At 35.3% G+C, this 24,837-nt stretch overlaps 2 protein-coding genes across 4 annotated transcripts; both read left to right on the top strand.

Moving 5' to 3' along the window:
- The first annotated feature begins 15,964 nt into the window (after positions 1-15,964).
- Positions 15,965-20,569, top strand: LOC110656117 (G-patch domain-containing protein 1). 2 transcript variants are annotated; one of them, XM_021812710.2, is made up of 12 exons: positions 16,138-16,314; positions 16,400-16,484; positions 16,789-16,865; positions 16,982-17,006; positions 17,096-17,189; positions 17,390-17,456; positions 17,906-18,002; positions 18,384-18,559; positions 18,830-19,168; positions 19,266-19,382; positions 19,680-19,777; positions 20,075-20,569. In XM_021812710.2, the coding sequence occupies exons 1-11, from the start codon at positions 16,237-16,239 to the stop codon at positions 19,743-19,745; spliced, it is 1,221 nt and encodes a 406-aa protein (XP_021668402.2). In that variant the 5' UTR covers positions 16,138-16,236; the 3' UTR covers positions 19,746-19,777; positions 20,075-20,569. The 2 variants fall into 2 exon arrangements, with proteins under 2 accessions (XP_021668404.2, XP_021668402.2); XM_021812712.2 differs by lacking the exon at positions 20,075-20,569 and having other exon boundaries at positions 15,965-16,314; positions 17,915-18,002; positions 19,680-20,025.
- A 280-nt stretch (positions 20,570-20,849) lies between these two features.
- Positions 20,850-24,741, top strand: LOC110656116 (mitogen-activated protein kinase homolog MMK2). 2 transcript variants are annotated; one of them, XM_021812707.2, is made up of 6 exons: positions 20,858-21,236; positions 22,122-22,251; positions 22,781-22,918; positions 23,220-23,552; positions 24,018-24,201; positions 24,313-24,741. In XM_021812707.2, exons 1-6 carry the CDS (start codon positions 20,881-20,883, stop codon positions 24,486-24,488), a joined length of 1,317 nt encoding a protein of 438 aa, XP_021668399.2. In that variant the 5' UTR covers positions 20,858-20,880; the 3' UTR covers positions 24,489-24,741. The 2 variants fall into 2 exon arrangements, with proteins under 2 accessions (XP_021668400.2, XP_021668399.2); XM_021812708.2 differs by lacking the exons at positions 24,018-24,201; positions 24,313-24,741 and adding an exon at positions 23,774-24,011 and having other exon boundaries at positions 20,850-21,236.
- Positions 24,742-24,837: the final 96 nt, after the last annotated feature.

Here is a 24,837-nt window from a genome sequence, read left to right as displayed (position 1 = left end):
CCGAAAATGAGGCCCAAAAATTCTGAAAAAATTCTAGAAAACTCAGAAAAATTCGTAGAGTCCAAATATATTTTTAGTTTTATCACGTGGTCTTTAAATTAATTTTTAAAATCATCAAAGTTTTATATTTTTGAAAAATCGAACCCCATTTCTAAAATTTGAAAAATTTCAAATAATTTCTCAAAATTTAAATAAAACAAAATATAAATAATTACCCATAAAATAATAAATTTAAAAATTAGAGGTGTTATAAATGGATATGGTTAGGAGTATGATGAGCAACTCTTCTTTGCCTATATCTTTATGGATATATGCACTTAAAACCATCGTATACTTGTTAAATAGGGTTCTTCGCAAAGCAATTTCAAAGACACCTTATGAATTTTGGACTGGAAGGAAACCTAGTTTAAGGCACCTGCGTGTTTGGGGTTGCCAAGCGGAAGCAAGAATTTATAATCCACATGAAAAGAAATTAGATTCTCGAATGATAAGTGGATACTTTATTGGTTATCCAGAGAAATCTAAAGGATATAGGTTTTATGTTCCAAACCATAGTCCAAGATTTGTGAAAACTGGTAATGCAAGATTCCTTGAAAATGGTGAAGTTAGTGAGAGTGTTGAGAGACAGGATGTGGATATACAAGACAATAAAGTTGATTTTCATGTGCCTATTAAAATTCCAATATCCACTCCAACTCTACATGTTGTTCCAGCAGTTGTTAAAGGACCTAACAATGCTACACAACATAATGATAAAACACATTCTGAATAAGCTAACCCACAAAGAGCTAATGAAGGTGAACCATACGAAATGCCATTAAGAAGATCTCAAAGAGAAAGGAGATCGGCAATTGCTGATGATTACGTTGTTTACTTGCAAGAGTCAGATTTTGATATAAGAATTAATAAAGATCTAGTTTTCTTTTCACAAGCTATAGAAAGTAATGAGTCTAATAAGTGGTTAGATGCCATGAAAGATGAGTTAAAATCTATGGAATAAAACAAAGTGTGGGATCTCGTCGAATTGCCTAAAGGATCTAAATGAGTTGGGTGTAAATGGGTCATTAAGACCAAGCATGACTCGAATGGAAAAATTGAACGATATAAAGCAAGACTTGTTGCCAAAGGTTATACTCAAAAGGATGGCATTAACTATAAAGAAACATTTTTACCGGTCTCAAAGAAAGACTCATTAAGAATTATCATGGCATTGGTGGCTCATTATGACTTTGAGTTGCACCAAATGGATGCGAAAACAACATTTCTAAATGAAAAACTTGAAGAGAAAGTTTATATGGACCAACCTGAAGGTTTCTCAGTTGAAGGAAAAGACCATATAGTGTGTAAACTTAAGAAATCAATATACAGACTTAAGCAAGCTTCCCGCCAATGGTATATTAAGTTCAATGATACCATAAAGTCTTTTAATTTTAAGGAAAACATCGTTGATCGATATATATATCAAAAGATCAGTGGGAGTAAGTTTATTTTCTTAATTCTGTATGTTGATGATATCTTGCTTGCTGCAAATGATTCGAGCATATTACGTGAGACTAAAGATTTTCTCTCAATGAATTTTGAAATGAAAGATATGGGAGAGGCTTCCTTTGTGATTGGAATAGAAATATTCCACAATAGATCACAAGGACTGTTGGGATTATCTCAGAAAGCCTATATTGGTAGAATTCTAGAGAGATTTAATATGCATAAATGTTCAGCAGGAATTGTTCCCATACAAAAGGGGACAAATTCAGTCTCGATCAATGTTCAAAGAATGATGTGGAACGTAAAGAAATGGAATCAATTCCTTATGCTTCAGTTGTGAGCAGTTTGATGTATGCTCAAGCCTGCACAAGACCCGACATTAGCTTTGTCATTGGAATGCTCGGTAGATATCAAAGTAATCCTGGAATCCATCACTGGAAAGCTGTAAAGAAAGTTTTACGATACCTGCAAGGAACTAAGGATCACATGCTCACTTATAGGAGATCTAATTATTTAGAAGTGGTTGGACACTCAGATTCAGATTTTGCTAGATGTGTTGACAGTAGAAAGTCTACTTTTGGCTACCTGTTCCTATTAGTTGAAGGGGCAGTATCATGAAAAAGTACCAAACAGTCTATTATTGCTTTATCCACTATGGAAGCAGAATTTGTGGCATGTTTTGAAGCCACAATTCATGCATTACGGATGCAGAACTTTATCTCAGGACTTGGGGTAGTCGACACCATTAGCAAGCCGCTGAGAATTTATTGTGATAATTTCGCAGTAGTATTTTTCTTCAAGAACGAAAAATATTCAAAGGGTGTGAAACATATGAAAATAAAGTATTTTGCTGTTAAGGAGGAAGTTCAGAAACGAAGAGTGTCTATTGAGCACATTAATACTGATCTCATGATTGCAGATCCGTTGACTAAAGTTTACAACCTAAGACATTTAAAGAATATGTGCTTAGAATGGGTCTTAGTTGTATTAATTAATGATGTATTTGCCTTGACACCCTGAGCTTATTGATATGTTTTCTGACATATATTAATAGATTTTTTGTTTTCTCATAATTGTCTAATATCTTGACTGAATGATAACAGGAAAAGTTTTTTCAAGACATTATTATAGACCATGATGTGATATATATATATATATATATATATATATATATATATATATATATATATATATATATATATATATATATATATATATACATCCATTATGTACCTACTATGATAAGTTGCTAGTGTTGTGGTATATGGAATTGAGTATGTGATTAAATAATGTACAACTGCCATAACCCACACTTAGTAATTTATTATACGAAGGTAATTACGGATGTAACACCCCTATTTGTATAGCCTTGTAGATTTCACTGTTCCGGTGACCGGTGTCGGTCCAGACAATTAAGGAGATTAGAACCACACTTAAGACAATTAGAGAAGCCATAAACACAAATAATTAGTAATGTTCAATTAGTTAAGTATAAACAAGAAAAATCAAAAAGTAAAAAGGTGATGACATCATGCATGATGCCATAACTAAACTAATTAATTTAATTAATTAATTAGAAATTTTGTGGTCTTCCATAACTAAAATAAATAAAGAAAAAAAAAGAAAAAAAAAAGTAAAAATCACTTCTTCTTCCTTCCATCTTGCCGCCCCATCTTCCTCCATAACTCCCATGAAATTTTTTTTTATCTAAGCTTAAATTCCTCCACCCAATTTACATAACTCCCCTAAAAACCTTACTAGACCTTGCAATCTCAACTTAAGAACAAGAAAGAAAGAAGAAAGGAGGAGAGGAATTGAAGAATTGGTGTTTAAGTTGAGGTTAGTTTATTAACTTGTCATTTTTCCATATTAAATGCATATGTGATGGTTGAAATGAGCTTAGAATTAATTAAATGAAATGAAAATATGGGGGAAGGACTATTATTGAAATTTCGTCCAGCTTGGAGGGAGTATGATTTTGTATGGCTTGAGGGTTTTGAATGAGTTTAGAAACCTTACTTAGTTGAATGATTAGCATTAAAACCATTAAATGTAGTTAAATGCATGAGATGAATGAGTTAGGGTTTGAATGTTAGGGTTTGTGAACCAAAATTTGGAGAAATGCATAAATGATATCTTTGACCAATTGTGAACCGAAAAATGGTCAATAATGGCCAAAGGAGATGTGTGGGAATTGTTAGAATGGAAGTCAAATTCATAGGTTAAATGGTCATGCTGCTGGTAGCATGACCAAACCAATTTTGAAGGACCAAAACGGAAATTTTACAAGTCCAATTGATATGCCATCAATTGGGGATGAAAATAGACGTAAAATGGCATAATTTTCATTAAGGAACCATGGCCAAAAACTGACCAAAACTTAGTGAACCAATTGAGCAAAGTGAAATGAGAGTAGGCTGCCACTGCACAAACTGACCAAATGAACAGTAATTGTTCATTTAGTCATAACTCGAGCTAGGAAGGTCAAAATGACCTGAAATTTTACCAGTAATTAGATAAGATATAGATCTAAAACTTTCATGAAGAACACCAACCCAAATTATGACATTAACCTAATCAGATGATTGAGCAAAGTTGAGTTACTGAACCTGCAAAACTGCAGATTTCCATTTGAACAGTAAAGTTCCAATGGCTATAACTCTCTCTAGAAAACTCCGATTTAGGTGATTCTTGAACCGATGGAAACCTAAGACATAGTAGAACATTTCGTATGAAGGAAATTAGACCAAATTATGGACTTAACTTGGTCAAATTATTGAATGAATTTGGATCAAAAATCTGCCAGAACCTAAATTGCAGCATGAATAGTGCACGTGAACAGTAATTGTATTTTGGCTATAACTTGAGCTACAAAACTCCAATTGGGGTGATCTAAAAATGAGAATACACTTAAGACAATAAGGAACATTTTCTATGAAGGAAGTTTTGCCAAATTCCAACAGTAAAATGGCCAATGGAACAGTGCAACTTGGAGCACCAAAACTGAAAATTTGACAATTTGGCCAAAATGATTTAAGCTTTGAGAAAATGACCAAAACCAACAAATTTAATGACCAAAATGTGGTATGTGGGTGAAGTTGGAGTTTCCATACCTATTAAGCCTTAGAAAGTCAACTATTTGACTTGAATAGTGTAGTGAATAGTAACCCGAAACACAAAAATTTCGAGAACGTCGAATTTAACACGTTAGAATTAGGTAAATATGAAGCTAAATTTATTTTGAATTTGTGTTAAGTTCTAGTACTGAAACATTATAAAATTGTGTGTTTCAGTTGAAAAGAATATCGGGAAGGAACCCGAGGAATCGAGTCGAGGCTAAGGGACGACTCGCTTGAGGTTTGTGCACAACATCTCCATGCTTTAAAATTCATTGATAAAGTGAACGAAATATGTATTTTACTTGTGCTTTGGAATTGTTGAAAGTTTAATTGTGACATTATTTATGATGTTTTGATTTAAACTGTGAAAGTTATTGTGTATATTTGAAATGACAATGTTTAGCAAATTATTAAGATAAGTTTTGAAACCACAGTGTCATGACCATATATTTGAACACCTCACTAGCACGACTAGTGGGGGTAATTAGTTTCAAATTTTGATTCCTTCTCTGGAGAAGTGTTGAGGTGTGCCAGTAGAAGAGGATGTGAATGGATATCCATATATTTGAGCTAGCTAGCCTTGTGATGTGATTTCTCTTTAGCCTCTGACTATTGAGATTCTATTTGTTTCGAATGGCATGATTTAACTGTGGGTTTTATGAAATGTATTTTGATACTTCGAAATGAACTTGGTTTGCATTAAAATTTCATAATTCATGTTTTGTGTTTAATGCTTATGTTTAGTCAAATTTTTGAATAAATGTGATTATATTCTGCATAAAGATTATTTTAGTATATTGTGCACCACTGAGTCCTAGTACTCAGCGATGGCTTTTATTGCTGTCGCAGATACAGAGACTAGAGGAGCAGCAAACTGAGCTGCTGAGGTGTGAAGAGCTATCAGCTTAAATTCTACGGGTATAATTTATACCCTAACTGTAAATATTTCTTTTGATGTATATATTGCACATAAATGTATGGACATGTAAAAAAATGGGTCTTGAGCAGTTTGTATAAAATTTGTATAAAATTGTACTATATATTATAGTTTGAAATTCTCTTAATGTAAATTTTGTAATAATGTATCTAAATTGTTTTGTTTCTAATGAAATATGAATGGAACTATTTTATTTAATTTAAATGAAATGTATTGCTAGTATGCTGAGGATTATTGAATTTTGAACTTGAGAAATTTATTGAAATGATTATGAAATTGATTGAGTTTGATTGTGAAATCGAAGTAGTGGTTGAGAAAAACTTTTAGAAGTGCTTTTTACAGGTATTTGAAGAACTGGTTTCTCAAAATACAGACAGAACTCTGTCAAAATTTTTATAAAATTTGCGGAAAACTAAAATGGACCAAAAATATTAATGAGATTTACTTTTAATCGTATGTTTTAATTACCTATTAGAAAATGCTCACCACTTAACAAAAGTAAGAAAATTGTTTTAAAATCCCTTGTAGGGTACTTAATGAGTTATCGGTAGGTGAAGTACGGTAGTTCATTAGGTATTCTACGGGATCATGTTATGCCTTACAGAGGGGTAAGGTGTGACATATTTTAGTGGTATGAGAGCAAATTTTTGAAGTATGTTTTAACTTATAAATTTGTGTCTTTTCTTTGTTAAGTACAACTGTTCAATGTCCATTTTTGTTACATACAGTGCATTACATCATAAATATGAACTAGCGGAGGGAAATCTCCATGTGTTATTTGTTCAGGAGATACCCTACTTCAGATTGAAATGGAAGAAGGGGATCGCTCAGTTTAGCAGTTTGTTGAAGCTGAGGCACAAGGGGAAGCCCCAGCTTTACCGAATGTCAGTGGGTCAGTAGCACCAGCCCCACAAATGCCGCAGTTTCCTGCACAGTTCGCACAGCAGATGGCGGTAATGTTTCAATAAATGGCCGGGGGTATGCCTGTTGAAGCTCCACCCCAACCACCTGTGGCACAACCACTGCCTCCAGCCAGACAATATGACAAGTTATTGAAGTATGGGGCTACTGAATTTAAGGGTACAGTGGACCCTTTAGAGGCAGAGCAATGGCTTGAAAGAATGGACAGAGTATTTAAGAAGTTGCACTGCCAAGATGAACTGAAGTTTGAGTATTCTGTGTCTCTACTGTAAGGGGATGCGTATGATTGGTGGAAGACCATCCCCACGGCTTTGGTGAACCACCGTTGTTGACACAGGATGACTTCATCGGAGAATTGCATGTAAATACATCGGATGCATATGTTGACCAGAAACTGCAAGAATTTTTGAGTATGAAACAAGGAAACTGATCGGTGACAGAGTACGAGAGGGAGTTCTCTCGCTTAAGTCATTATGCTGGGAGTCTCCTTACTACCAGCAAGGCAAGATGCAAGAGATTTGAGACGGGTTTGAAGCCCAGTATAAGGATGCAAGTTGTGGGATTTCGACACAGCAACTTCTCAGAGCTCATGTCTCAAGCACTTGAACTGGAGAGAATTGAATCAGAAGCAACCCCAGTGAAAGAAAAAATTGAGAAATCAGAAAAAGACAAGGGGGAAAAATCAGTTGAACAGAGTTCTGGTGCTACCTCTGGAAAGAAAAAGAAGTTTAGTGGACCCAGCAGGGGTCGAGGTGGAAGATTTGGTAGGGGCCGATTCTTCGGACAGAGACCCCCTAGGTCTGGTTAGCAGTCGAGCAGGGGTTCACATTCTGCCCGCCCCTATGAGACTTGTGGCAAGGTTCATGGAGGGGAATGCTATTGGGCCACTGGAGCCTGCTTTAACTGTAGAGGCAAGGGTCATTTAGCAAGAGACTGCACTAGTGCTTCGTCTTCGAGATATGGTCCAACTCCTACTACTGCTGAGGGATCTATTCAGAGTCCTGCTCCCAGAGGTTCACAGTCAGTTGGTAGAGGAAGAGGCAGAGGTAGAGGCACCAGCAGTGGGCGATTGGTCGGTCCAGGATAAGGAAGTGCTTCAACCAGAATCTACACAATGAGACAGCGAGAAGAGGCTGAGACTTCTGATGTGGTAGCTGGTATATTCTCTATCTCTGATTAAGAAGTATTTGTATTGTTTGATCTGGGTTCAACCCATTCATATGTTAGTGCTAGCATAGTCAGTTAACTTGTTGTTCCATGTGTGCAAATGAATTTTGAAGTGCTAGTAACTAGTCCGTTAGGACAAGAGGTCCGGGTCAACAGAATTTATAGAGACTGTCCTTTGGTGATCTAAGGACATGTTTTCCTGTCAGACTTGATTGAAATGCCCTTTAGAGAGTATGATATTATCTTGGGCATGGATTGGTTAGCCAGGCATCATGCCATGATTGACTGTAGACTGAAGACAGTCACTTTTGGTCTCCCTTTGTACGGCAATGTGGTAATACATGGGGAGAGGCAATTACTGCCATCAAATATCATTTCGGCTGCACTAGCCAGAAGGATGATCAGAAAGGGGTGTGAAGCATACTTGGCACATGTGATAGACACCCAAGTGGGGAGTCCAGCACTAAGGGACATCCCTACGGTATGTGATTTTCCGGATGTATTTCCTGATGAATTGCCAGGATTACCTCCAGAAAGAGAGGTGCAGTTTGAGATTGATGTTATGCCTGGTGTGGACCCAATCTCCATAACGCCATATAGAATGGCACCTGCAGAATTGAAAGAGTTGAAAGTGCAGTTGCAAGAACTGCTTGACAAGGGCTTTATCCGCCCTAGTGTGTCGCCTTGGGGAGTGCCAGTATTGTTTGTAAAGAAGAAGGATGGCACTCTCCGCTTGTTTATTGATTATCGGCAGTTGAATAAGGTGACAATAAAGAACAGATATCCATTGCCCCGTATTGATGACTTGTTTGATCAGTTGAGGGGTGCAGCTGTGTTCTCCAAAATTAACCTGAGATCAGGTTATTATCAGCTGAAGGTACAAGAGCAAAGTATTCCTAAAACTGCCTTCAGAACCCGCTATGGCCATTATGAATTCCTAGTCATGCCATTCGGGTTAACTAATGCTCCAGCTGCTTTTATGGATCTGATGAACACTATCTTCAGACCATACCTCGACCAGTTTGTTGTGGTATTCATAGATGATATATTAGTCTATTCGAGGAATGCAGAAGAGCATGATAGACATCTGCGAATTGTACTGCAGACTTTGAGGGAGAAACAACTATATGCCAAATTGTCGAAGTGTGAATTTTGGCTGAAGGAGATATCTTTCTTGGGGCATGTAGTATCAGAATAGGGCATTAAGGTAGATCTAAGTAAGATTGAAGCTGTCCTTAATTGGAGGCCACCCAGAAATGTCACAGAAATTCGCAGTTTTCTGGGTTTAGCTGGATACTACCGTAGATTTGTGAAGGGATTCTCCATGTTGGCATCTCCATTGACCAAGCTGCTTAGAAAAAATGTAAAATTTCAGTGGACGAATAAATGCCAACAGAGTTTTGATGTATTGAAGAAATGTTTAACTAAAGCTCCAGTCCTTACTTTACCTACTCCAGGTAAAGAATGTACAGTATATAGTGATGCTTCTCACAATGAGTTAGGCTGTGTATTGATGCAAGATCGAAATGTCATTGCCTATGCATCATGCCAGCTAAAACCGCATGAGAGGAATTATCCAACACATGATTTGGAGCTTGCAGCTATTGTGTTTGCTCTTAAGATTTGGAGACACTATTTGTATGGGGAAAAGTGTTACATCTATACAGATCATAAGAGTTTGAAGTATTTGGGCACCCAGAAAGAGCTGAATTTGAGACAGAGGAGATAGTTAGAGTTGATAAAAGACTACGATTGTCTGATAGACTATCAGCCAGGGAAAGCTAATGTTGTGGCTGACGCCTTAAGTCGCAAGACTATGGCAAGTCTACGGGTTACTCCTTTGTCTTTGGTACATGAGTTGAGATCATTGCATGCCAGCTTAGAGATTAATGATGATGGGCAGACAGCAGTTGCATGGCATGTACAGCCAGTGTTGATTGATCAGATTAGAATGGCTGCTCAGAATGATCAGAAGTATCAGAAGCTGTTGGAAGAAGTCAGGCAGGGCAAGAAACCAGAATTCTCAATCAGAGATGATGGTCTACTGCTACACCAAGGCAGAATATGTGTTCTTAATGATGTTGAATTGAGGCAGATCATTTTGAAGGAAGCACATGAGTCTCCTTTTGCCATGCACCCTGGTGGCACAAAAATGTATAGAGGGCTAAAGGAGCATTACTGGTGGATGGGTATGAAAAGAGATGTGGCAGAGTTTGTATCCAAATGCCTAACTTGTCAGCAAGTAAAGGCAGAGCATCAAGTACCCACTGGGTTGTTACATCCACTACCAGTACCAGAATGGAAATGGGAAAGAATAACGATGGATTTTGTGATGGGACTTCCGAGGACATAGAAGAGTCATGATGCAGTTTGGGTCATTGTTGACAGACTGATTAAATCTGCTCATTTTCTGCCAGTTCGGATGGACTACAGTTTAGAAAGATTGGCCAAGTTGTACATTGATGAGATTGTGAGATTGCATGGAGTGCCAGTATCCATCGTATCAGACAGAGATCCTAGGTTCACTTCTAGATTCTGGGGTAGTCTTCAGATAGCCTTAGGAACTAGATTAAACTTTAATACTGCATTCCACCCATAGACAGATGGCCAGTCTGAGAGGGTAATTCAGATATTGGAGGACATGCTACAGGCTTGTGTGATTGAGTTTGAGGGCAGTTGGGATACACACTTGCCTTTGATTGAGTTTGCTTACAACAACAGCTACCAATCAAGCATTGGAATGCCTCCATATGAAGCTTTGTATGGCAGAAAATGTAGAACCCCGTTGTGTTGGGATGACGTGGGTGAAAGAAAGATGATTGGACCCGAAATTGTTCAGCAAACTGAGGAGAAGATCAGGGTGATCCGAGATCGACTTAAGACTGCATCAGACCGTCAGAAGTCCTATATTGATCTGAAAAGAAGGGATATTGAGTATGCAGTGGGTGAGAAAGTATTCTTCAAGGTTTCTCCTTGGAAGAGAATTATGAGATTCGACAGAAAGGGGAAATTGAGTCCTCGTTTCATTGGGCCATATGAGGTTCTAGAAAGAGTGGGTCCTTTGGCATATCGGTTGGCACTACCTCCAGAGTTGGAAAAGATACATAATGTCTTCCATGTGTCTATGTTGAGGAGGTATCGATTAGACCCATCTCATGTACTACCAGTAGAGGAAATTGAAGTAAATCCAGACCTCACATATGAAGAGGAACCCATAGAGATTCTGGCTTATGAGGTGAAGCAGCCACGAAACAAGCAGATACCGTTGGTAAAAGTGCTGTGGAACCATCATTCGGGCCAGGAGGCTACTTGGGAACGAGAGGAGGACATGAGGAGGCAACACCCACAGCTGTTCAGAGATCGATACCAGGTAAAATTTCAAGACGAAATTTATTTAGGGGGGGGGGAGAATTGTAACACCCCCATTTGTATAGCCTGGTAGATTTCACTGTTCCGGTGATCGGTGTTGGTCCGGACAATTAAGGAGATTAAAACCACACTTAAGACAATTAGAGAAGCCATAAACACAAATAATTAGTAATGTTCAATTAGTTAAGTATAAACAAGAAAAATCAAAAAGTAAAAAGGTGATGACATCATGCATGATGCCATAACTAAACTAATTAATTTAATTAATTAATTGAAAATTTTGTGGTCTTCCATAACTAAAATAAATAAAGAAAAAAAAAGAAAAAAAAAAGTAAAAATCACTTCTTCTTCCTTCCATCTTGCCGCCCCATCTTCCTCCATAACTCCCATGAAAATTTTTTTTATCTAAGCTTAAATTCCTCCACCCAATTTACATAACTCCCCTAAAAACCTTACTAGACCTTGCAATCTCAACTTAAGAACAAGAAAGAAAGAAGAAAGGAGGAGAGGAATTGAAGAATTGGTGTTTAAGTTGAGGTTAGTTTATTAACTTGTCATTTTTCCATATTAAATGCATATGTGATGGTTGAAATGAGCTTAGAATTTATTAAATGAAATGAAAATATGGGGGAAGGACTATTATTGAAATTTCGTCCAGCTTGGAGGGAGTATGATTTTGTATGGCTTGAGGGTTTTGAATGAGTTTAGAAACCTTACTTAGTTGAATGATTAGCATTAAAACCATTAAATGTAGTTAAATGCATGAGATGAATGAGTTAGGGTTTGAATGTTAGGGTTTGTGAACCAAATTTTGGAGAAATGCATAAATGATATCTTTGACCAATTGTGAATTGAAAAATCGTCAATAATGACCAAAGGAGATGTGTGGGAATTGTTAGAATGGAAGTCAAATTCGTAGGTTAAATGCAGCATGACCAAACCAAATTTGAAGGACCAAAACAAAAATTTTACAACTCCAATTGATATGCCATCAATTGGGGATGAAAATAGACGTAAAATGGCACAATTTTCATTGAGGAACCATGGCCAAAAACTGACCAAAACTTAGTGAACCAATTGACCAAAGTGAAATGAGAGCAGGCTGCCACTGCACAAACTGACCAAATGAATAGTAATTATTCATTTGGTCATAACTCGAGCTAGGAAGGTCAAAATAACCTGAAATTTTACCAGTAATTAGATAAGATATAGATCTAAAACTTTCATGAAGAACAAAAACCCAAATTATGCCATTAACCTAATCAAATGATTGAGCAAAGTTGAGTTACTGAACCTGCAAAACTGCAGATTTCCATTTGAACAGTAAAGTTCCAATGGCTATAACTCTCTCTAAAAAACTCCGATTTAGGCGATTCTTGAACCGATGGAAACCTAAGACATAGTAGAACATTTCTTATGAAGGAAATTAGACCAAATTATGGACTTAACTTGGTCAAATTATTGAATGAAGTTGGATCAAAAATCTGCCAGAACCTAAATTGCAGCATGAACAGTGCATATGAACAATAATTGTATTTTGGCTGTAACTTGAGCTACAAAACTCCAATTGGGGTGATCCAAAAATGAGAATACACTTAAGACAATAAGGAACATTTTCTATGAAGAAAGTTTTGCCAAATTCCAATAGTAAAAAGGCCAATGGAACAATGCAACTTGGAGCACCAAAACTGAAAATTTGACAATTTGGCCAAAAGGATTTAAGCTTTGAGAAAATGACCAAAACCAACAAATTTAATGACCAAAATGTGGTATGTGGGTGAAGTTGGAGTTCCCATACCTATTAAGCCTTAGAAAGTCAACTATTTGACTTGAATAGTATAGTGAATAGTAACTCGAAACACAAAAATTTCGAGAATGTCGAATTTAACACGTTAGAACTAGGTAAATGTGAAGCTAAATTTATTTTGGATTTGTGTTAAGTTCTAGTACTGAAACATTGTAAAATTGTGTATTTCAGTTGAAAAGAATATCGGAAAGGAACCTGAGGAACCGAGTCGAGGCTAAGGGACGACTCGCTTGAGGTTTGTGCACAACATCTCCATGCTTTAAAATTCATTGATAAAGTGAACGAAATATGTATTTTACTTGTGCTTTGGAATTGTTGAAAGTTTAATTGTGACATTATTTATGATGTTTTGATTTAAACTGTGAAAGTTATTGTGTATATTTGAAATGACAATGTTTAGCAAATTGTTAAGATAAGTTTTGAAACCACAGTGTCATGACCATATATTTGAATACCTCACTAGCACGACTAGTGGGGGTAATTAGTTTCGAATTTTGATTCCTTCTCTGGAGAAGTGTTGAGGTGTGCCAGTAGAAGAGGATGTAAATGGATATCCATATATTTGAGCTAGCTAGCCTTGTGATGTGATTTCTCTTTAGCCTCTGGCTATTGAGATTCTATTTGTTTCGAATGGCATGATTTAACTGTGGGTTTTATGAAATATATTTTGATACTTCGAAATGAACTTGGTTTGCATTAAAATTTCATAATTCATGTTTTGTGTTTAATGCTTATGTTTAGTCAAATTTTTGAATAAATATGATTATATTCTGCATAAAGATTATTTTAGTATATTATGCACCACTGAGTCCTAGTACTCAGCGATGACTTTTATTGCTGTCACAGATACAGAGACTAGAGGAGCAGCAGACTGAGCTGCTGAGGTGTGAAGAGCTATCAGCTTAAAGTCTACGGGTATAATTTATACCCTAACTGTAAATATTTCTTTTGATGTATATATTGCACATAAATGTATGGACATGTAAAAAAATGGGTCTTGAGCAGTTTGTATAAAATTTGTATAAAGTTGTACTATATATTATAGTTTGAAATTCTCTTAATGTAAATTTTATAATAATGTATCTAAATTGTTTTGTTTCTAATGAAATATGAATGGAACTATTTTATTTAATTTAAATGAAATGTATTGCTAGTATGCTGAGGATTATTGAATTTTGAACTTGAGAAATTTATTGAAATGATTGTGAAATTGATTGAGTTTGATTGTGAAATCGAAGTAGTGGTTGAGAAAAACTTTTAGAAGTGCTTTTTACAGGTATTTGAAGAACTGGTTTCTCAAAATACAGACAGAACTCTGTTAAAATTTTTATAAAATTTGCGAAAAACTAAAATGAACCAAAAATATTAATGAGATTTACTTTTAATCGTATGTTTTAATTACCTATTAGAAAATGCTCACCACTTAACAAAAGTTATCCGTAGGTGAAGTGCGGTAGTTCATTAGGTATTCTACGGGATCATGTTATGCCTTAGAAAGGGGTAAGGTGTGACAACGGAGTACATTATGAAAATGATTTGTTTATTTTATGCGCGCCTAATGTTTATGTTATTAAAGTTTAAATCACTTAATTATTGTACCAAGTGAGAAAATGTAAGATTTTGTCCGATTATTAATATTACCATATGAGCCAAAATCAATTCCTTTAATGTTGCCCAATATTAATTGATATTTACTTTAATTAATACAAATCATAATTATACAAAGATTACTTTATTTGAAGTAAATTCTAATTCTAATTGTATAAGGATATTTGATGGACGTACCAGATTAAATCTTAGATATATATATATATGTGTGTGTGTGTGTGTGTGTGAGCTGGTTCTCTCTCTACCCATAAGGACACACACATTCTCTTTTATAAAGTCAGAGATAAGATAATAGGGTCATCTCAAGAAAGTATTCTATCGCTAAATTCTTGTGTGTGAATCAAGAAAGGTCAAGAGGAAGAAATCAGTTTATTAAATCAAAGGGTCTTTTTCAATTATTAGCATGACTCAATTAAACTCTGCATCAGGTACGCTTTCTAGATCTATGAGAATTTATTTATTCAAAATCCATTATTAGGGTGATGGTTGAATCTTATGTTTATTATTCACATTATATTTATAATTATTATGATCTATTCAGATTTATTTTACATAATTTTTCCAATACCTTATTGTTGTCGTGTGTTTGTAAGCGGATTTTTATAAATTAAGTTAAACATTCTTAGAAACCTGACACAATGGCCATGTAGGAAAAATAATAATATCGTTTGTGTTTTAAGTCTCTTATTCTCAAGAGAATAGTATTGTCAGGAGACTAATACATAATATTCTCTAGGTTATAAATTATTTGATAGTTATTATATTAATACTGTAATAAATAGCAATTATTATAAGGTAACTTATAATATTTTAATATATATTAATTACATACATTTGTAATATATTGATTTTAATTATTTATATTATAAAATCTTTATTAAAAAGTTTGAGAGATATTTATAATAAAAATAAAATTTAAAATAATTAATAAAAATTTAAAATATTATATTATTTTTATATATTAAAATAAAAATAAAATATATAAATTAAAATTATTAATAATCACGTGTATAATAGTAATTTATGGCATTCTCTTTTATAATATCATAACACAGTATTTTTTACTATACGTAAGTTATAAATTACTTAACAATACTTTATTAATATTATAATAAGTAATAATTATTAAAAAATAATTTACAATATACTAATATATATTAATTACATATATTTATATCAATGTTATATACAGATAGATTTTAATTATTCTTATTATAAAATTTTTATTAAAAAAATTTTTAAAATAAAAATAATAAAAAAAATTTAATTACTTAATAAAAAATTTAAAACATTATATTATTTTTTATATATTAAAATTAAAATAAAATATATAAATTAATGTTATTAATAGCCATGCATACCATAAATCCACACATCGATAATGATACCCGTCGCTTTTTGAAAATTTCAGAGGGTGGTTTCGTTATTATTTTCACATTGGAGGGCTTATAAGTTTACATGATATACAACCCAAAAGAGGAGCAACGACGTCGTTCTTCCGACGGCGAAATTACGATGCGCATCTGCGTTATTTGTAGAACCGTCATGGCTAAAGCGAAGCATAGGCGTCGGATTGTTGGGACCCGCAATTCATGAACATGATATGCACTATACTAATACACGGCGATCAAATCCTAACCGCCAAGAATTGCATCTCCACCGAACGCCATACCCTCCAAAATCACCGTAGATTTTTTTCACCTCCCCTCTCTAGGTTTTTGCCTCTCACAGTCTCCAAGGCATATGTGTCCTCAATCTTCCTGCTTCTAAAAAGGGCGACTACTCGCCAGCGAAACAAAGAAGAAGAAACAAACGCGGCAAAAATGGCCGCACCTGAAGCCCCTCTGTGCTATGTCGGCGTCGCAAAAGCATCTCCTGCTTTTCGTCTCATGAAACAAATGGTACTATGTCTGCATGTTTATATATATATGCATGAGAGCTATAGTTTAGTGTTTGATGGATTCTTGTTTTGATATATATACGTAGGGATGGGAGGAAGGAGAGGGGCTAGGGAAAGACAAGCAGGGGATCAAAGGATACGTTAGAGTCAAGAACAAACAGGACACTACAGGTTTTTTTTTTTTATATATTTTGTTCTGTTAATATTTTATGCTGTGTTTGGTTGATGAGAAAATTGGTGGGAATGGAAATGTGTAGGGATTTTAATAAATAGATTTCTAGTTAATATAAGCGAAGCTAATTATTCGTGAAGTTAGAAGAGGAGGTTCGAATGCAAAGCATACATATTTTGCTCAGAAAAATGATCTATTGGCAAATGGAAACACGTACAAGTTGTTGTGCAGCCTTTTTGTTTTCTCCCTCACCCCTTGGAAGTACATGCTCATGTTTTTTAGAAAATTTTTTTTTTGGAACAGGTGTTGGTGTAGAGAAGCCAAACAATTGGGCTTTTGATACTACTCAATTTGATAGTATTCTCAAGAGATTGAAAGTGGTATGCTGCACATTAATTATTCAACTGTGATTTCTGCAATTTGTAATATGTGCAATATTTATTCAAGCGATATGATTCTCACATCTTTCTCCCTTCTATTTGTAATCAATCAACAGCAAGCTGCACATGCACCTCATGAAGGTATGATGCATTTGAATTCTTGATACCATTGTAGTTACATATCCAATTCATACTTGTTTCCTGAGAACCATAGTCTTTGTCTCTAACAGTTGTTAAGAAGAAGCATACAGAAGAAAAAACAGAGACTGGTGTATCTAGTGATCATCAAGAACCAGTTGTCAAGGCTACTCGACCACAGGGAAGGTTTGTGCAGTTATGTTTGGCTTTTGTGTCTGTAATTATGCTTATTAGTTTGGGGTTTATGCAGTCAGTGGTAACTAGTTTTGGATGAAGGTTGAGTTGTGTTGGTTGCATCTGTATATCAATTGTGACTTGTCCATTGCAAATTGTTTGTCTAATGCTATATGTTTTTGTGTATTTTCTTTTTCTCCAATTGTCATCAGATATAAGAAAAGAGAGAGAGGGAAGCTTGTCCATGCTTATTCTTCAAAGGATCTAGAAGGAATTCTGGTAAGTTCTAAACTTTGGTGGATACACTTTTTTTAAATAGTTAAAGCAGAAATTCTGTTATGCACCTTACTCAATAGTTCCATTGTTATATGCTGGATTTCTTGTGGTTAAAATGCTTAAGGCTACCTGTTAGTATCTCATCATTCTCCAGTAGCCATCAAATTGTCTGCTTATGAATGACTACTACTTGATTACATTTCTCTCAATCTTTTACTTTTCACCTGCATTGATTAGTTTGTATGTCTAGAGGCCTATGCTATAATTTGAAAGCTGGACTTAGCATCAGAAAGCCTAAGCCTATACGGCTTGCAAATTAACCACTTTCTTTTTGTCTTTTAAAAAGGCTTGACATTATTTGTTAATATTTCTGATTAAACACAAGGTTCTGAGTTCATTTATGGTTTAACTTTTTTGCACTGCTGATTTAAAATTTTTTTTCTTCCCTGCAGGTCAAAAAGGTTGAGGAGTCATACCAGAAAAATCCTATTGTAGAAAATGAGCTGCAGTCTGCGGAAGCATCTGAGCCTGAAATTTTTTATCCTGAAGGTAAAAATTTGCATATGAACACATTTCTTCTTTTTCTTCTTTTTAATTGGTGATGGCATTTTTTAATATTCAAGTTAATCCTTTATTTATATATTGCTTAAAGGAAAATTTTGCAGCTCTAGATTTTCTTATGTATATGAGCACTATTTCTTTTAATTTGTGATGGCATTTTGAATATTCAAGTCAATCCTTCATTTATGTGTTGTTTTAAAGGAATGTTGCCAGTTTGCCATACTAGATTTTCTCTGCATATATCTCCATCTCCACTTTGCTGTGCCTCTAACTCCTTTTGATTTTCTCAGCAACCATTATTGTTTGATTGTGGGCTGCAAAGATCATTTAGTCAATTGTTTAAGAAATGACCTCAGTACATTGTCACAGAATCCAAAGCTGAAGCTGTTTCTCAAGAATGGTGGGGCTATAAATCTGGATTTGTCTCAGGAGGTTTTCTTGGAGCTCAAACTAAAAAGAAGAACAGAAGTGGAAATGCTCGAAATTGTAATAAGAGGACTGCATTCGTTGAAGAAGATCAAGAGAACCTTTACAACCTTGTCCAAGTATGTCCTTTTCAAATTCCGTTGAAATTTCCACCCCTCATGTTTGCTAGGTTTTGTTTGATATATTTATGTTTCTCTTACTGTGCAAATGGATGTTCCAAAATGAAGCAAAGTTAGTGCTATGAAGCATAAGTTGTATTTGTAGTTGTTGCAGCCTATGCTTCGAGAAAAGGTTAAATTTTGACTAGGGCATGTTAGGAGTAGTAACTAGTAAGGTAGAGGAGTTAGCCCATACTAGTAATGCAATTTTTCTGCCTCAACAATTTTCAGGGCAAAGCCACAGCTGGAAAGCAAGGACTTGGCATTAAGGATCGACTGAAGAAAATAGCTGGTGTCCGCTTTCAGGGAAAAAAGATATCTTTTAGCAATAGTGATGATGAGGATTCTGCATCTGATGATATGGATTCTGCTGATTTTGATTCATCAGCAGAAGAAAAATATGATGAGACTCCAGCAATAGAAAATGTTGATGAAGAGAAAGTTGACAATGAGGATTCTGCTGATTTTGGTTCCTTAGGAAAACAAAAATGTGATAGCACTCCGGAAATGAAAATCATTGATGAACAAAAAGTGAAGTTGAAGAAGTTGTGTAAGGGACTTCTACGTCAGGTGCAGTACGCAACATTGCTATCTATATAAACATATATGAATATATGATTGCTTCTTGCATCAGTTGGTTGATTGTCCGACCAATTGATCTTTTCAGGCACCAAGAGAGTCACTAAAACTAAAAAAGTTGAAAGTTCTTATTGAAGAGCACTCATCTTCTTTTATTTCCAATTTCTCTTTGAGGAAAGATGCTCTTGCTTACTTGAAACAAAAGGTATGGATCTCCAGCTACCATTGATTTCATTTAAATAACATCGCTTGCCCAGTTGCTTGTGAAGGATTTACATGAGGGAAATTTGTCAAGTTCAATGCCTGCTTTCTTGCCCTGTGCTAAACCATAAATGTTCTAAAGTAATTTGAGCTGCATATTTATCAAGTGTGGATGAATATTTTTGTTCCAAACAGAAGGTGCACCAAACTTTTAAACCCCTCCTCCCCTCCCTCCTCCTTCTCACTTGTCTTGCCTTCTTGATGCTGTCATGACATTTTTTGACTTCTGTTGTCGCTGCAGCTGGAAGGCAGTCGAAATTTCTCTGTAGAGGGAAAGCGAGTAAGTCTTGCGTGCAGGAGAGGCTGAAATTTTGTCTAGGAATTCAGTTACCTGCAACGGTCTGTATATTGCAGCTGAGACTGGTTTATGCTCGGATTTACATAACAGGCACTCATTGGAGATTTTTTTTTAACCCTTAAATCATTAATCATGCTCCATTTGTATTACTGGTTGTGTAAAATTCAAATAGGTTGTCGATTGGATGAATTGTTAACACAGAATAATCATTAAAACAATTTTGCATTGCTGGAGTAATGTATGAATGACAAAAAAGGAAAAAAAAATCAATTGTTTGGAAGTGCTTTCATTCTGTGCTTGAACAAGGTATTAATTCTATCATTTTTTTATTCCGTTAGCATGGATGTATCTTCTCCGTCTGAGTAGATGGTGCGATGTCTGCATTTGAGGATGAGTGAGCTTCAACTAGTCGCCTAATCTTCAAACCAGACTGGTATCAAGCCACGCACCGTGATTGAAGACCAAGATTGAGAAGGTTCTTGAAGCAGATTATGAGAAAGTTAACAAATATCCCGTGAGCATACAACCACCAAATCCTTAAAAGCAGTGAATGGTGAACGTGTTTCACTCCACATAGAGCTTATATATGTTGCTTTTTAAGAAGTTGCATGGAAGGCTCTTCACATGATCACCAAGCAAATCGCATCTACAAATACTTTATTTTGGTGCTCTATAAAGGGATTGAAGAAATTAGTTTTTAGCTTTAGTTTAGTAGAAGAAAAAGGGATAATATTATTTGAACCTGTCAATGATGGTTGAAATATTCAGCAAATGATATGAACAGGGACGAAATTTCATCTCGTTTAGTCAAATTACAGAATCTTTCAATGTCATCATTTATTTATTTCTCATACACACATCAGTTGAGTTTGATTATAATAAATAAGATTAATGATAAAAAGCAAATCAAATTTCATAAAAAAAAAGAGTTTATTATCTAATTATTTTTTTTAATTTTTTTAAAAAAGAAATCAGTGCGTAAAGTCAACGCGGCGGGCTGCGATTGGGTAGGGCATGAGTAGAACGAAGAAATTAGCTGTAGGAAATAAAAAGCGCCTTTTTTAAATCCGAAATTTAAATAATTTAGGAAGGGAAGAAAAAGTCTGCTTCATTTCACGGATATTATATATTAGAAAGCTCAGTCATGAGCGGCCTTAATTGGGCGACTCCGAGAAAACCTTTTGCCTTTGGCTTCACGGTTGTCACACTCTCTTCTCCAGAAAACACCAATACTCTCTTCTACAACCAAGGAAACAAGATTTTCCCTTTGCATTCAGGAAGGAAGAGTAGAGGTTTGTTGCAGATAATCATGGCTGCAAGTACTAAAGACTCGAGCTCTGGTTCAACAACAGTTGCTGCTCATGGTAGTAAAATTAAAGGACTGCCAACTCATGGGGGTCGCTATGTTCAATACAATGTGTATGGTAACTTGTTCGAGGTCTCCAGTAAGTACGTGCCTCCCATTCGCCCCATCGGCCGTGGTGCTTATGGCATTGTTTGGTAATCTTTTCTTTTCTTTAATCTTTATTAGTTTGTGTTTTTGGGATTTTGATGTGTTTGGCTTAAATGGGAAAATGGTTTTTGAAGTATATTTAAAACGTAAAAGTATGTCCTGTTGATGGATACTTTGGTGATGAATTTACGGGAAAATGGAGCTTCTGCTTATTCATCATCTGTTTGGTCCATGTAATTTAATAAAACATGATTTCATAAGACGAAATTGTGCTTGTCGCAAAAGTTGGGAGCTGCAAGCGGTATGCCCCCAATTTTGATGCTATTTCTTTTCAGAACTTCATAAATTTGCGGAATGGTAAATATCATCTACGTCCAGTAATCTCTAATTCTCTCTCTCACTCTCTCTCTCTCAGCTGTTACTGTTATTTTAATTAACCTTTTTTGTTAACCTTGTTGTTTGATATCTTGAATAGTATAATTAATAGTCTTTCAGCAGGATTTACACAATTTATCAAGGATTGTGAGGCAATTACTGCCCAAAAAGGGTTTTCGATACATAAAGGGTGTGGAAAGAGCATGTTTCTATTGTTTATTTCCGGATGAGACAAATGGATAATTTTCATATTCATGTAGCAGTTGCCAAATATATTTGTTCTTATTGATCATTCTCATTAAGTTATGTATGTCTTTGATAAGTGCATAGATTTTATGTGTGGGATATTTTTCCTTTTTGGAGCTTTGGTAAATATGGCTTCGATTACCTTTTCCCACTTATAATGTATGTTGAAACGATTGATAAGTTTGAGAAACTGTCTAAAGATGCTCTTTTCCCATTAAGAAACTCCATGAAAACCATATCTTTTTGTCCATTTGTTATACCATTAACTGTGCGGTGGAAGGAGTGGTAATATATAAATGCTTTCTTCTCAGTGCTGCTGTGAATTCAGAGACACGTGAGGAAGTTGCCATTAAGAAGATTGGTAATGCTTTTGACAACAGAATAGATGCCAAAAGAACGTTGAGAGAGATTAAGCTTCTTCGCCACATGGACCATGAAAATGTAATTTTCAGTAAGCCTTGAATTTCCAAATTTTATTATTGCCTACATGCTTTCTGTTTTTCCTGCTTGTTTTTTGCCATGGTCATTTCTCTCTTATCCCAAAATTCAAGATGCACAAATGGAGTTGTGGTCTATCCTAAATTCCTAATATTGATATCATATTAATACAGGACACACTAGCTGTATTTTTAGTACTAAATGCATGCGTAGAATGATAGGGCTTTTAAGCATTTATTTGTTTTAAGAAACTGTTAACAGTATAGATTCAGGAAAGGGGATTTGTGTCTCTGTTAAATACACCAATTTGCGGTCCATGTTTTGAACTAGAATACTTTGTACATACCAATAATTGATTTTTATCGATAGTATCCTTGCAATTGAACCAGACTCCTTTTATACACCACTTCTGCTCTTCCCTGTGGCTTTGTGGGTTTACCTTTATATGTATGTTTGGAGGTGGTTATACATCATCACTCTTCCATTTCTTCCATTTATTATGTTTAGTTTTGCCCCTTTTTCCCTTGTACAGGTTATTGCCATGAGGGACATTATACGGCCACCAAAAAAGGAGGCTTTCAATGATGTGTACATTGTTTCTGAATTGATGGACACTGATCTTCATCACATTATTCGTTCAGATCAACTGCTGACTGATGATCATTGTCAGGTTTGGCACCCAGGATAACTTGTTGGTTTTTTTGCCTTCTGATTAGTTTAGCTGAAAACCATATAGCTCATCAGGTGCTGTCTTGCTGATTGATGAACTCTCTGATCACATTGTCAGAATCTATAATTTATAATATACCTCGAACCCTTAGTCTTTCTCTAATAGACACAAGATCACATAAAGCAAAGCTGATAAGAAAGGGAATAAGCAAAAAATTGGTGCTTATTGCAGCTTGATTGAAAGCCAGAAACAATGTCTATTAAAGTTTGAATTTGATATCTTCTCAATCAAATCTTTGCAGTACTTCTTGTATCAGTTGTTAAGAGGGCTGAAATACGTGCATTCCGCCAATGTCCTGCATCGTGATCTTAAGCCCAGCAATTTGCTTCTCAATGCAAATTGTGATCTCAAAATTGGAGACTTTGGGTTGGCAAGGACAACATCTGAAACAGATTTCATGACTGAATACGTTGTTACTCGTTGGTACCGAGCACCAGAGTTGCTCCTTAATTGTTCTGAGTACACGGCTGCAATTGATATTTGGTCTGTTGGTTGCATCCTTGGTGAGATTATGACCAGAGAACCTTTGTTTCCTGGGAAAGATTATGTTCACCAGCTGAGGCTTATTACAGAGGTATGAGTTTTGGAGCTAGTATGTTATTAGTTTTTACAAATTGAAAAAAGGCAGCCTGTTTTGTCTCCCCCCACCCCTTCTTTCTCTCTCTTCCTGAAGAAAATAAAACTTACGCGCTACTAGAGTAGAACACATGTCTAGTCACTTGGTGTTTATTCTTTCATTTAACCATTAATTACTTAAATTTGGAGTTAAAAAGAGCAATGTTATCTGGTGGGCAGGTTCCCAGTTCCAAAGTTTCTTTTGAACCTCTAAATTTGTAGAAAGCAGGGCAAATGATTATTACATTTGCAAGAGTCGTCAAGCAAAACATTAGACTATTTGGTAAAGCTAACATTTTGTTTCATGGAAGCTCTTTTGCATGTGGTGTTTTCTATGGATTAATAAGGGGAAATTTCGTTTTTCTTTCATTAAGTTGTTAATAGCAAAATCATACATGCATTTGTTTTTCTTTTTGTCTAAAAGTTAATAGGTTCACCTGATGACGCTAGCCTTGGTTTTCTCCGAAGTGATAATGCCCGAAGATATGTTAGACAGCTTCCACAATACAGAAAGAAGAATTTCTCAGTTAGGTTTCCTAATGTGTCTACTGGGGCTGCTGATCTGCTGGAAAAAATGCTTGTTTTTGATCCCAATAAGCGCATTACAGGTAAGAGGAAATATTTCAAATTTTAAATGCAGCACTTCTATACATTGAGTTGTACTTCCTTTTTGTTTCTCCTCCACCATTGGTTAGTTATGCCTCTGCTTCTTTTTGCAGTTGATGAGGCACTTTGTCACCCATACTTGTCATCTCTCCATGATATCAATGATGAGCCGGTCTGTCCCAGGCCTTTTCATTTTGATTTTGAGCTCCCATCATGTACTGAAGAGCACATCAAGGAACTCATTTGGAGGGAATCAGTGAAATTCAATCCAGATCCTCCATCATATTAGGAGAAAAATGAATACTGTAGAAATACATTTGTAATTGGGATAATTTCGTTCCCTTGAATACATTATTGTCGACCAACATTTCCTGAGAGTTTGTGAACTTTGCATTCTTAGACTTTGAAAGATAAAGTCACCCAGTGTTCCTGACACTGATGTATTACTTCTTTCAAGGGATTTGGGTGCTCATATTTTTATTTTAATGCATTAAGTGCATTGTACAAAACTAAAAATTAATGCGAATCTTCTTTAAGTACTAGTAGTTGGGGTGTTTTAGGGATAGGAGCAATTCAAAGATCGAAAAGGTTGTTACTCTGGGATCTAATTTCTATTTTCCATATTTTTCAAATAAAAT

The sequence above is a fragment of the Hevea brasiliensis genome, chromosome 16 (genome assembly GCF_030052815.1).
Source record: "Hevea brasiliensis isolate MT/VB/25A 57/8 chromosome 16, ASM3005281v1, whole genome shotgun sequence".
NCBI lineage: Eukaryota > Viridiplantae > Streptophyta > Magnoliopsida > Malpighiales > Euphorbiaceae > Hevea > Hevea brasiliensis.
Note: the sequence above shows the minus strand (reverse complement) of the source record. Positions and strands in the feature narration are given on the sequence as shown.

Coding starts and splice junctions, on each gene's coding strand:
- LOC110656116 (XM_021812707.2), top strand. CDS start 20,881: ATGAGCGGCCTTAATTGGGCGACTCCGAGAAAACCTTTTGCCTTTGGC. Junction 22,252..22,780: donor GCCACATGGACCATGAAAAT/GTAATTTTCAGT, acceptor TCCCTTGTACAG/GTTATTGCCATGAGGGACAT. Junction 22,919..23,219: donor TGACTGATGATCATTGTCAG/GTTTGGCACCCA, acceptor AAATCTTTGCAG/TACTTCTTGTATCAGTTGTT.
- LOC110656117 (XM_021812712.2), top strand. CDS start 16,006: ATGAACATGATATGCACTATACTAATACACGGCGATCAAATCCTAACC. Junction 16,485..16,788: donor GAACAAACAGGACACTACAG/GTTTTTTTTTTT, acceptor TTTTTGGAACAG/GTGTTGGTGTAGAGAAGCCA. Junction 17,457..17,914: donor AGGATCTAGAAGGAATTCTG/GTAAGTTCTAAA, acceptor CAGGTCAAAAAG/GTTGAGGAGTCATACCAGAA.